The 14,021-nt window shown below is 37.8% G+C and overlaps 1 protein-coding gene across 1 annotated transcript; it reads left to right on the top strand.

Moving 5' to 3' along the window:
* Nucleotides 1-6,880: 6,880 nt before the first annotated feature.
* On the top strand, nucleotides 6,881-11,483 carry LOC121138452 (vomeronasal type-2 receptor 116-like). Its single transcript, XM_040741134.1, has 2 exons — nucleotides 6,881-7,027; nucleotides 9,965-11,483. The coding sequence occupies exon 2, from the start codon at nucleotides 9,967-9,969 to the stop codon at nucleotides 10,891-10,893; it is 927 nt and encodes a 308-aa protein (XP_040597068.1). The 5' UTR covers nucleotides 6,881-7,027; nucleotides 9,965-9,966; the 3' UTR covers nucleotides 10,894-11,483.
* Nucleotides 11,484-14,021: the final 2,538 nt, after the last annotated feature.

Here is a 14,021-nt window from a genome sequence, read left to right as displayed (position 1 = left end):
GTGTTGTTGTTGAATTCTAATTTTAAGGCATGGTGGTCTGATAAGATGCATGGAGTTATTCCAATTTTTTTGTAGCTGCTGAGGTTTGATATGTTGCCAAGTATGTGGTCAATTTTTGAGAAGGTTCCATGTGGTGGTGAGAAGAAGGTATATTCTTTTTTATGTGGATGAAATGTTCTATAGATATCTGTTAATCCCAGTTGGGTCATTACTTCCATTAGACCCTTTGCTTCTTTGTTGAGTTTCTGTCTGGTATTCTTGTCTAGTGGTGAGAGTGGTGTGTTGAAATCTCCCACTATAACTGTGTGGGGCTTTAGATGAGATTTAAGTTCTAATAATGTTTCTTTAACGAATGTGGATGCCTTTGTAATGGGGGCATAGATGTTCAGGATAGACACTTCATCTTGGTGGGTTTCACCTGTGATGAGTATGTAATGACCTCCTTCATCTCTTTTGATTGATTTTATTTTAAAGTCTAGTTTGTTAGATATTAGGATTGCTACCCCTGCTTGTTTCTTGGGTCCATTTGATTGAAAAATTTTTCCCAACCTTTAACTCTCAAGTAATGTCTGTCTTTGAGGGTGAGGTGTGTTTCTTGTATGCAGCAGAAGGAAGGGTTCTGTCTTCGAATCCATTCTGCTAATCTGTGTCTTTTTATGGGTGAGTTAAGGCCGTTAATATTGAGGGATATTAATGACCATTGATTGCTCATCCTTCTTCGATTTGCGATGGTTGTTGTTGGTGGAATTATGGGTGGAATTTCACCCCTTTGTTCTTTTGGCTGTTGGTAGAGAGGGATTCTCTAATGCTTATGTTTTTCTGGTTGTAGTTAGCTTCCTTGGGTTGGAGTTTTCCTTCCAAAATTTTCTGTAGGGCTGGGTTAGTGGACACATATTGGTTGAATCTAGTTTTGTCATGGAATATCTTGTTTTCTCCGTCTATAGTGATTGAGAGCTTTGCCGGGTATAGTAGTCTGGGCTGGCATCCGTGGTCTCTTAGTGTAGGTAGAATATCTATCCAGGACCTTCTGGCTTTCAGAGTTTCCATGGAGAAATCAGGTGTAATTCTGATAGGTCTGCCTTTATATGTTACTTGACCTTTTTCCTTAGCTGCTCTTAATATTCTTTCTTTATTCTGTATGTTTGGGGTCTTGATTATTATGTGGCGAGGGATTTTTTTGTGGTCCACTCTATTTGGTGTTCTGTAGGCTTCTTGTACCTTCATTGGCATGTCTTTCTTAAGGTTGGGAAAGTTTTCTTCTATGATTTTGTTGAATATGCCTTCTGCCCCTTTGAGGTGGATTTCTTCTCCTTCTTCTATACCTATTATTCTTAGGTTTGGTCTTTTCATGGTGTCCCATAATTCCTGGATGTTTTGTGTTAAGGATTTGTTGGATTTAAGGTTTTCTTTGGTTGATAAATCCATTTCTCCTAATGTATCTTCAACACTTGAGATTCTCTCTTCCATCTCTTCTATTCTGTTGGTAATGCTTGTATTGGTAGTGCCTGACTGTTTGTCCAGCTTTTCTATTTTCTGCCTTTCTTCAGATTGTGTTTTTTTTAGTGTCTCTATTTCAGTTTTCAACCCTTGCAGCATTTGCATTGCTTCTTGCAATTTTCTGTTTATCTGTTCGTCCGTTTGTTGCCTTTTATGAATTTTTTGGTTTGTTCTTTCTTCCATTTCTTGCATTTTTTGGTTTGCTTTTTGTTCCATTTCTTGGATTTTGTGCTTTGTTTCTTCTTCCATTTCCTGCCTTTTTTGGTTTGTTTCCTCCTCCATTTTTTTCATTTTTTGCTTTGTTTTTTCTACCATTTCTTGCATTTTTTGCTTTGTTTCTTCTTCCATTTCCTGCCTTATTTGGTATGTTTCTTCTTCTAATTCTTGCATTTTTTGCTTTGCTTTTTCTTCCATTTCTTGCATTTTTTGCTTCATTTCTTCTTCCATTTCGTGCCTTTTTTGGTTTGTTTTTCTTCCAATTCTTGCATTTTTTGGTTTGTTTTTTCTTCCATTTCTTGCATTTTTTGGTTTGTTTTTTCTTCCATTTCTTTGAGGGATTTTCCAATATCCTCTTTTAGGGCCTCTATCATTTTCATGAAAGTGCTTTTAAGGTCGTTCTCTTCTGCTTCCTTCGCGTTGGAATATTGGGGTCTTGCTGGTGTGGAGTCTCTAGAATCTGGCGGTGTCATATTTGTGTTTCTGTTGCTGACTGTGTTTTTGTATTGTCTCTTTCCCATCTCTTCTTCTAGTGGGTGCAGAAAGAGCCCCTTCCTGGTCTGGGGACCAGAGTTCCCTTTGGTGGGTGCTAGTAAGTCCAGTAATCTGGTGGTTCTTCTATGCCTTGTCCAAATGCTGGTCCGTGGGTAGAGAAGAAGAACAGGAATCTGGGGCGCTTAGCCTCCTACCTGGTCCCCTGGACCCTATGCTGTGTCCTGTTGTACCTGATCCAGAACAGCTACTCCCCTGGTCTCCCTGGCTCCTGTAGTTTCCTGGTCTCTTTGGTGGGAGAGAAGATCTGGAGTCTGGGGTGGTTGGCTCCCACCGGGATTGGGAGCTCTGTGCAGTTCCCAGGCGATCTGCAGGCTCTGGAACACAGGCCGGGAAGCTGGCCTGTTTACCTGATGCTCCCGCCGGGATTGGGAGCTCTGTGCAGTTCCCAGGCGATCTGCAGGCTCTGGAACACAGGCCAGGAAGCTGGCCTGTTTACCTGATGATGCCAGAGGGACAGCTACTTCCCTGTACTCCCAGCCTCCTCTCCTTTCCTGGAATCGTTGGTGGGAGAGAAGATCTGGAGTCTGGGGTGCTTGGCTCCCACCGGGATTGGGAGCTCTGTGCAGTTCCCAGGCGATCTGCAGGCTCTGGAACACAGGCCGGGAAGCTGGCCTGTTTACCTGATGCTCCCGCCGGGATTGGGAGCTCTGTGCAGTTCCCAGGCGATCTGCAGGCTCTGGAACACAGGCCCGGGAAGCTGGCCTGTTTACCTGATGATGCCAGAGGGACAGCTACTTCCCTGTGCGCCCAGCCTTCTCTAGTTTCCTGGACTCCTTAATTGCCACTTTTCATTCAACCCAACACATTATTTTTACCACTGACTGGTACTCCATTATGTAAATTACCACATTTTTTCTCATTCATTCTTCAGGTGGGGAATGGGGACATCTGGGTTGTTTTCAGTTTATGGTTATGACAAATAATGCTGCCATGAACTTTGTTGAGCAAATAGTCTTGTGGTATGATTGAGCGTTCCTTGGGTAAATTCCCAAGAATAGTATAGATGGGTCTTGATATTTGTTTGTTTGTTTGTTTTTGTTTTTTGGTTAGGATACTTTTGATGCCTGCTTCTATTTCCTTAGAGGTTACAGGTCTATTTAATTTGATTATCTGGTCTTATTTTTATTTTGTATGTGGTACCTATCTAGAAAATTATTCATTTCTTATAGATTTTCCAATTTTCTGGATTACAACTTTAAAAAGTATGTACTGATGATTCTCTGGATTTCCTCAGTCTCTGTTGTTATGTAACCATTTTCATTTCTGGTTTTGTCAGTTTGGATATTCTCCCTCTGCTTTTTGGTTAGTTTGGAAAAGGGCTATGCTATCTTTTTTATTTTTCTCAAAAAGTCCATATCTTTGTTTTATTGTTTCTCTCTATTGTTCAATTTCAGTCCTCAATGTAATTACTTCCTGGTATCTACTCCTCCTGCTTTTTGTTCTAGGTCTTTTTTTGTTATTTCAATATTGTGGGGTTTCTCTAACTTCTTTATTTGGATTTTCAATGCTGTGAAAACTCCTCTTAGCACTGGTTTCATAGTGTCCCATAATTTTGAGTATGTTGTTCATTGATTTTCACTAAATCCCAGCAAGTTTTTATTTTCTTTCTTTATTTCTTCCTTGACTCAAGGGTGATTACATTGGACATTATTCAGTTTCTATGAGATTTTAGAGTTTCTAGAATTTGTGTTGTTGAATTCTAACTTTAGCTATGATGATCCCATATATCACATGTGGTTATTTCAATTTTTCTGTATCTGTTGATATTTTCTTTGTAACTGAGTATGTGGTCAGTTGTAGAGATGGTTCCATAGGGTGTTAAGAATAAGGTATATGTTTTATGTGTTTGGGTGGAATATCTTAAAAAACGTCTGTTAAGCCCATTTGAGTCATAACATCTGTTAGATACCTTATTTCGCATTAATTTTGTGTCTGGTAAGAGTGGGGACTTAAAGTCTCATGCTTTTAGTGTGTGGGATTGAATGCCTGATTTTTGATTTAGTAATTTTTCTCCTAAGAATGTTGATGCCCTTGTGTTTGGGGGATATTTTTTCTGAATTAAGATTTCTTCTTACCAAATTTTTCCTGTGACAAATATGAAATGTCCTTCATTATCTCTTTTGGTGAACTTTACTTTAAAGTCTATTTTGTAAGCTATTAGGATAGCTACACCAGCTTGATTCTTAGGTCCATTTGATTGGAAATTCTTTTCCCATCCCTATACTCTTGTGAAATGTCTATCTTTGAAGTTGAGGGAGATTTCTTCTGTGCAGCAGAAGAATGAATCCTCTTTTCCTCACCATTCTAGTAGCCTGTGCCTTTTTTTGGTGAGTTGAGTCCATTGAAATTAAGGGATATCAATAGCCACTGATTGTTGTTTCCTGTCATTTTATGGTGATGGTCGTGTGTGAGGGGAGTTTGATGGTGTGGGATTATAGAATGCCTGTGATTTCCTGGGTTGGATTTTTTTCTTCTAGTCTTTCTGTGGGCCTGGATATGTGGATAGGTATTGTTTAAATATGTTTTTTATGGAATACATTTTTTATCCACCTATGGTAATTTTTCTGAAAAGAGAATTCAGAGTTGTATCATAATCTCTTAGAATCTGCATAGTATCTGTCCAGGACCTTTGGGCATTGACAGTCTACATTGACAACTCGGGCTTTTACCTGCATATGTTTCTTGACCTTTTTCCTTTGCAGCTCTTGGTATTTTTTCCTTATTCTGTTTATAATATTTGGTGTAAGAATTTATATTTTTGGTCCAGTCTATTTGGCGTCCTATATGCTTCTTGTATCTTCAAAGGTATTTGCTTCTTTATGTTAGGAAAGTTTCCTTCTATGATGTAGTTTAAAATATTTTCTGTGCCTGTGACCTGGTATTCTTCTCCTTCTACTCCTATTATGCTTAGTTATTGTCTTTTCTTGGTGTCGCAGATAACCTGGATATTTTGTGTTATTACTTCATTTATTTTAAGGTTTTCTTTGACCAGTCTATTTCTTTTATCCTGTCTTCAACACCTGAGATTCTCTCTACCATCTCTTGCATTCTGTTTTTTAAGCTTGTATCTGTATTTCCTGTTCTTTTACCCACATTCTCCATTTCCAGAATTCTCTCCATTTATGTTTTCTTTATTGAATCCATTTCAATTTTGTATTCTTGAACTTGTTTTTCTTCCTTGGTTTTCTTGATTTTCTTTAAGGGACTTACTGATTCTCTTTCCAAATTTTTGTGTGTATTTTCCTCCATTTCTTTAATACAATTCTTCATTTGTTCTTTAAGGACCTACATTATCTTGATTAAGTTATTTTTAAGCTAATTTTCTTCTGCTCTTTTGCATTGGGAAGTTCAGGTCTTACTTATGTAGTACCACTAGGTTCTGGTATTACCACATTTCTCTTTAGCTTGTTTAACGTATTCTTGTATTGATGTCCACCCATCTCTTCTTTTTCTTGTTGTAGGCAGAGTCTTTGCCTCTTGATCCAACCCTCTTAGTCCTCTTTCTCAGCTCTTTTTGTTCAGTAGATGTCTGTGACCCAGGGAGCTGCTCTCAATCCTCCCTCCTTCCCTCCCCCCTCTCTCTCTCGTCTTTCTCATTCATCTGTCTTAGTCCTCTGTACACTAAGTAACTGTATCACATGGAACTGCTAAACTCATTGGGTATTGGTGGTTTGGGGAGCAGAGGAGTTTACAGGGTCCCATGATGGGATGTTGTTGTCAACTGGCTGGAGAAGTGTTTCATCCTGCCCTGGTAGTGTGGCTGAGATGGGTGGGAGCAGGGCACAGTGTTTTGCCCAGGAACCAAGGTCCTGTTGGATGTGTGTTCTTGGTGACAAGTAGATCATTCACATCTCAGTATGCTGAACAGTAAAATAGTTGATTTTGATTCCATGCTTAAAATTTAAGTACAAAATCAATTATCATTTCCCCCTTTGCACCTCTTTAAAAGGAAACTAATATAGAGTACAGACATGGATGTTCATCACCAGTCCTACTGCAAATCAATACATATCTAAAATAACCTAAGAAAGTGGTTTTTTTTAGTGAAAGTGTGTAGAAGCAGGCCTTATCTTTGGAAATTTATTGTTTTGGATCATGAATTTCCTAATGACATAATATTCTGAGCAGAAAGCAGTAAATACCAGAGATAACACATTTTTATCATTCCTATTCCTTCTGAGACAACCGTCAATGGGGTAGTGACACTCACTTTTTGAGTGAAACCTTAAAAATCTCTTTGACATTAATCACACAAATACCCAAAAATTTACTCTGTGATGATTATAAGTCCTGTCAAGTTGGAAATTATAATTCACAATGATAGTAGACTTAAAAGTTTCTCAAGATGCTAGTAAGTAAAGAGACAGTAACTGCCTGAAAGGAGAAGTTGACATTCTACGTCATGTTTTTCAGTGACCTACCTGCTTCAAACTTGTCCCAAACTCAATATGCTTCAAATTTTTTAACACTTTGATAATATCAAAACAATTGTGTATATTACACAATCCTTTAAAATCATTTTCTGCATTTGTAGGCATAGAGATTTAAAATTAGTTATGTAATATTCAAAACCAGTATTGTTGGAGTTTTCAGTAAACTTGAAGTATTTGTTAACAGTGCTTCCATTTTTCTCAGATTCCTCAGTCTGTGTGCTATAAGAGATGTGGGCCTGGATTCAGGAAAATTGCCCTGCTTGGCAAGAATATTTGCTGCTATGATTGCATTCCCTGTCCTGACAAGGAGATTTCTAATGAGACAGGTAAGCAGGAATCTTACAAAGAATGGTTCCTCGTGTCTACAGGACCTCACATTATCTTAACAACTGAAATATATATTCGTAGAAGTGAGACAATTTTATTCCTTCTCTTATTTTGGATAAAATGTTTACTGCTGTTTCTGGATTTGTTCACACAAGGCATAGAAATTTATAAGTTGATTTATATTTATAGGCAACTGCAAGAAACCAATTTCTTTGTTATGATCCACACACTTTACTTCCCCACAAAATTTAACACAGAATAATAGAGTGGCAATTAACTGTATTTCAATATAATTAGGACTCAGCTAAATGTAGGGTTGGTAATATTCATAATAACTCTTCTCAGCTATTTGTTTTTATACAGAGAAGTTTAGACATTTGTTTTTGATGTCTTCAGTAAACAGGTTTTTGACTTACAGCATGAATAAATTTCAGTTTACCCTATTCAATGGCTATGTTTATGTATGTCTCTATTGTTCTGCTCCATGTAACATAGACAATATCCTCAAGACAATTTCAACAATATGTTAGGTAGAGCTCCATCATGAACTAAGAAGACCTACAAGGGATTATAGAATCTTCGCTTCAAGGAACAGTTCATGAGCTTACTCACATCTTACTTTAGGAAGAAACACCTTTAGAAGTCAGTATTTCCATACCTAGTAATAAAATTAGAAGTAGAGTATTTATTTGTGTATCTTTTCATATTTCATATTATGTATTTTGATCATATCCATGCCTTGCCAAATATTCCAAAACTTTCAACTTGCTCACTTGTTGTTCTATTCAAAAAATACGAAATAAATCCTTATTGAATCCAGTTTGCAATACCCAAATACTCTTTGTTATAGAGGCTCTGCTGGAATATGAACTAATTATTAGCGCAGGCCACACTCTTACAGACATGAGTTTTCTTTTCTTTTATTTTTACGAGACAGGGTTTCTCTGTATTGTTTTGGAGGCTATTGGTCCAGCCTGGCCTCGAACTCACAGAGATCTGCCTGCCTCTGCCTCCCGAGTGCTGGGATTAAAGGTGTGTGCCACCACCGCCGGCTGAGTCTTCTTGTTTTAATAGCCATGAAATAGTTTCTCTGGCATGAGTAGTTATTTATGCAAATTCCTCCATGAATTTCCCATGTTAAGATATAATAACTGTGCTTTCAAAGTGTAAGCAAAAAGTAACCCCATTTAAAGAATAGATATGAATATATACATGGATCTATATATGGAATATATATATAAACATTATATACATGAATAGTATCTATGGATGTGTAATAAATATATATATGCATATAGATAGACAGATAGACAGATAGATAGATAGATAGATAGATAGATAGATAGATAGATAGATAGATAAGAGAGTGTTAATGCCCCCATATATGTGTACATATGTAATGGAGCTTCAGTTTATGGCAGTTTCATGAATATTTTTCATGTGTACATGATAATAGAGTTTTACTTACCTATACAAAGTCCTTCTAATGAGCATACATCACAAAATTATGGGTAAATAATACTACTAAACACTTGAAGTAGAAAAGATTACTGATTGAATGTTACCAAAAAGTTAATGTTATCTTGAAATAGATATCCTCATTTTATATAAACTAGTTTTCAATACATCTATCATCAGCCTTTATTAAGGGTTGCAGCTATGCCTGTGGATATTTGATTACAAAGTAGAAAACAAAAAGGAATTCAATACTTCTATACAAAAGAAATCAAATAACCAAACTTGAAATAAAATCTTTAAATTAGGTCCTAAGAAGGCTTATGTCAATATGTTAGAATAGTATAAGGAAACAAGTAAATATTTCCAAGACATAGAAATATATATTTTATTCTACTAAAGTACATTTAAATCTGTGTTAAAGTGTATCAACAAAATAAAATCGAATATCTAGTGTTTTCTTTAAGAAACACAGGAAAAATTGACAGTAGAAATCTAATATGTGCAAATCAGTGTGCATGAATTTCAAACACAGGATAATTTTACAAACTTTCAAGAGCAGAATATTATAAGACGGTTTTGTTAGGTACTCAAAAAAAGTTTCAGTATTAGTAACATTTCCTCAATAGTAGTTACAAGTGTTGACCCGTGCACCTTTCAAACCACTGACAATATGGTAATGATTATTCAATAAACCTTCAGCAGAGAAAAAACAAAACCATAAAACACAGTTTTATAAGGATAATGAAAATTTGAATCCATACTCAAGAACTCCACTTATGAAAATAATATCAAAAGTAATTCTCCCTCTTTTGTTATACACATCTCTCCAATTCATAGGGAGGATATAACATATAATTTGATATTGCAAAGAAGTCAGTTTGTGCAATGTAATTCAAATTCAAATAAATTCTACCACAGATACACAAATAACACAAAAGGCAGCAAAAGTTCATAAGAGAGAAATGACATAAGATTTGTTTGACTAATATCACCTGTAAAGAAAATGCATTGTAAGAGAGGCTACTGAACAATTGATGATTAACAAAGGAGGGAGATCAGTGTCCCTTAAGGTTGTGGATTCTCAAATGCTACACATATTACAGTAGACGCCCCCACAACATGTACATACTAACATAACTGGATAGACTCGGTGTGTATTAAAATGTAAAAACAAGACATAGAGAGCACATTGAGTTGGGAGAGAAAAATGAGAGAAGGTGTGGAGTAGAGCAGGAGAAAAGAAGGCTGTGGTGAGTTCACAAATATTTATGTACTTATAAATAACACGTGAAATCTCTAATAAAGAAGACAGGTTGTATAAATATGGAATTATTCACTACAGAGTACTTATTATTTTGTTCCTGACAAAATAGGAAAGTAACTTGGGTAATAATCCAAAGAGCAGGCACTGAAATGTCTTAGGACAAAAAAAATGATCAACTCAAAATAGACTCACGATCACCTTCATTTCTAAACAGATATGGATCAATGCATGAAGTGTCCAGAAAGTCATTATGCAAACACAGAGAAGAAGCAATGCCTCCAGAAAGTTGTGAGTTTTCTTGACTATAAGGACCCCCTGGGGATGTCTCTTACAACTGTAGCTCTTTGCTTCTCTGTACTCACAGCTCTGGTTCTTGGACTCTTTGTGAAGAACAGAGACACTCCAATTGTCAAGGCTAATAACAGGACACTCAGTTACACCTTGCTTGTCACACTCACCATCTGCTTCCTCTGTACCTTTCTCTTCATTGGTTGTCTCAACACTACTGCTTGTATGTTACAGCAGATCACATTTGGAGGTGCTTTCACTGTGGCTCTTGCCACTGTGTTGGCAAAAGCTATCACTGTGGTTATTGCATTCAAGGTCACTTTTCCAAACAGAGTGGTGAGGTGGTTAATAATATCAAAGGCCCCAAACTTTATCATCCCCATTTGTACTCTGATCTACCTTGTCCTCTGTGCAATCTGGCTAGGAACCTCTCCTCCCTTCCTTGATCAAGATGCTCATTCTGAGCATGGGCATATCATCATTATGTGCAATAAGGGCTCAGCTTTTGCCTTTCATGGTGTCCTGGGATACCTGTGCTCCTTGGCACTTGGGAGCTATACCATGGCTTTCTTGTCCCGGAATCTACCAGACACATTCAATGAAGCCAAGTTCCTTTCATTCAGCATGCTGGTGTTCTTCTGTGTCTGGGTCACATTCCTCCCTGTCTACCACAGCACCAAGGGGAAGGTCATGGTGGCTATGGAAGTCTTCTCTATCTTGGCTTCTAGTGCAGCCCTCCTTGGCTTCATTTTTGCCCCAAAGTGCTACATTATCTTGATAAGGCCAGAGAAGAACAGTCTACATCATATCAGGAACAGGTCTCATTCTAGAAGGAATAACCCTCTCAAAACCTAATTCAATACTAGTCATAGTTCTTATATTAAGAAAAGAATTTGAAAGATAAAGTCCAGTTTGTCTCTATTGCAAATGTGGGTTTCACAATATAGAATGGTCTTGATTATTCGGGCTGTTATTTGTTCATCAAATTTGTTTTAGAACCACTGTATACAGGAACTATTGAAGGTGTACATGCCGAAATCCAGGTAGTATTTTCATATGAGAAGGATCTCCTTTTGTATCCAGACTTGTCTGAAACATTCTGCGAAGACCATATTTTTATTATAGAGATCTCCCTACATTTGACTCTCTTGTTCTGAGATTAAACATGGCCAGTCACACACCTGGCTCATTATGAGAATTTATATTCTTCTCTAATATAGACAGTTAATATTCATATTATTGATTTAAAGGACTTGGAGCTTAATGCATTCTCTCTTGCACTTGCAATAATAATAATTTTAGCTGGGTGATTCTTCCAATCTACTGATTTTTCTTGAATTGCTCTGTATTCTAAATTTACAAATATGAATTGGCTACAACTTTCAATTTTATTATTACATGATTATCCAGAATTCACCAATATTTCATTAAAATCATAAAATGTATTAAACGATTTTCCATTTCCACATAATTAAATTAAAACACAATAAATTGTTAAACTCTTATTATTGTGTATGTTATCCTCATTGTTGTAACTTCTTTCTAGGAACTTTCATAAGCAGTTTTGGGCGCTGAATTGAACATGATTCCTGACTGTAAAGAGGGTGACCATGCCTAGTTCTAGAAAGCAAACCAGCTACTAAGAGCTATTGCAATCTTGAATCTCAGAGAAGCGGTTTTGTTTTTTTTATTATTTTAATTTTAAATAGCTTGCTTTACATGTCAATCCCAGTTCACCCCTCCCTCCCCTCCTCCTGCACCCCCAACACCATCCCCCCCCCCAGCTTCTGACCCTATTGCCAATTCCTTCCACATAAGGGATATCTAAAGTCTGTCATTTCACTCAGGGTAGGGTCCAGACATTCCTCTAAGAGTCCAGACTGAGAGAACATCCCTCTTTGTGTTATGGACACACGATGTCTGTTTGTATTCCAGGGATAAACACTAATCTCACTGCTCAGGGCCCCATAGGTAGCCCAGGCCTCCTCACTGACTCTCAAATTTGGGGGGTCTGGATCAGTCCCATGCTGGCCTCCCAGCTGTCAGTCTGGGGTCCAAGAGCTCTCCCTTGTTCAGATGTGCTGTCTCTGCTGGTTTTGCCAGCCCATTCTTTACCAATTTGCTCATTGCTTCTCTCTCTCTGTCACTGGGTTCCTTGGGTTCAGTTCAGTGTTTAACTGTGGGTGTTTGCCTCTGCTTCCATCAGTCACTGGATGAAGGCTTCAGGATGGTTATAGACATCAAGTTCATTATCAGGAATAGGCATTTGAGGTGGTCTCTACACTATTGCTTAGCTTGCCAATTAGTGTCATCCGTTTAGATCACTAGAGGTCACACTGGTGTCTGATCTGTCTTCTAACCTATGATTCCCTCTTGCCCCTATTCTACCCCCCCATTCAACCTTCCTGTTCCCCCATGACCTAGTCTCTCTTCTCCGAGGAGAAGCTTTAACTGTCAATTAACAAAACTACTCAATACCCAAAACAAGAATGGAAACATTTTATATATATACCAAAGTATCTTTGACTTTGTATCCATAAACCAAAATTCAATCCGATATGAAACATTTTCAGGTCAATTATTGCTTTTTTGTATTAAAGTAGATTCAATAATGGAACCTGTTATCTCATCATCGCTATATTGTATCCCCTTTATCCTTCTGAATGGCATACTTAAATGTAACTCCTTAGTTTGGCATTTTTGCTAACTATAATTAATATCAACTTGTAATTAACCCTCTTTAAATGATGGCAAGCATTCATAAATCATTTGGGAAGGATTATGGCAGTGTTTTCTACAAATTACTTTGTGTGGAAGATTTAGCTGAAACTGGAGAAAATCAGGATAATTGTTGAGCCTTGGCTGGAGTATTGTGTGAGGCTGGAAAATTTTGGGCAGTATATTTGAAGCTGTTTTAGATGCAGAATTTAGAGGCGATTATAAGAGTGACATTTTGAGTGGCTGGTGAAAGTGTCACAGCAATTGCAGCGTAAGATATCCTAACTTGTTGAGAAGTCAGGATATACCTATAATTGCTGCAGACCTGGAGGGATAGGTATCTTGAATTGTCAGGAAGCCAGACTATGTTTGAAGCTGTGAAAGGAAGGTGTCCTGGATACCTGCAGCCCTGGAGGCAAATTTATCTGACTTGCAGGGAAGTCAGGCTATACCTACAGATGTGAAGGGAAAATATCTTGGATATCTATGAGCGTGAGAGGTCAGGTATTCTAAATTCTCAGGAAGTCAAGCTGTACCTGAAGCTGGGATGTTGTAGGGAATGGTCTCCCCACAGGATGTGGCAATCTTTCTCCTTTCCAAGAGAGCCATTACAACTGAGTTCTGATACAATCCTGTTAGGAGGTTCCCAGTAGATGCATCTACTTCTTCTCAGCTATTGCTCAAGTTGTCACCTCTTCTGTTTCACACCACTGAGTGGGAAACACCTGGAGAAATATATCAATCTGCTCCAGATCTGATGAAATGCTGTTATGTCTACTCTGTTCTCCTAAGGGAGTTTCCCAGCAGGTGTCAGTTACTTCTTCTACTCTGCTACTCTAAGGGAGTTACCCAGAAGAGATTCTGCTACATGCGTGTAAATGAAGGTCTTCCAACAAAACTTTTACAGGAGATTTATTTGGGATTGAGGAATCCAGGAGAGGGGCTGCCTCTGAAAACACAGAGAAGGGTAATTCAAATTTATAGGGCTTCTTAGGAGAGGAGTTTCCCAGGCATAAGATTTTCAGAGAGGGAATTAACCAGTAGATTCCAATACCCTTGAGTTCAGACAAGCTCACACTTGCTGAATTTCATACTAGGGAATTGGTTGGTTTTCTGCTCTAGTAGTGTTTGAGTTTCCTGCTCACAGGTTGGTTGAATTTTTGCAGAGTTGGTGAGGAGAAGATTTGTCTCTGATTTCAGGACCAAAGTGTATTTCTTTCACTGGTCCTTTGTAGCTTTTTGGCTCTAGTGTCAGGATCAGGGTG

The sequence above is a fragment of the Mesocricetus auratus genome, unplaced genomic scaffold (assembly GCF_017639785.1).
Source record: "Mesocricetus auratus isolate SY011 unplaced genomic scaffold, BCM_Maur_2.0 contig_13279_pilon_obj, whole genome shotgun sequence".
In the NCBI taxonomy this organism is placed as follows: Eukaryota; Metazoa; Chordata; class Mammalia; order Rodentia; family Cricetidae; genus Mesocricetus; species Mesocricetus auratus.
The sequence above is the reverse complement of the archived record's forward strand: the minus strand, read 5'-3'. Positions and strand labels throughout refer to the sequence as shown.

Coding starts and splice junctions, on each gene's coding strand:
- LOC121138452 (XM_040741134.1), top strand. CDS start 9,967: ATGGATCAATGCATGAAGTGTCCAGAAAGTCATTATGCAAACACAGAG.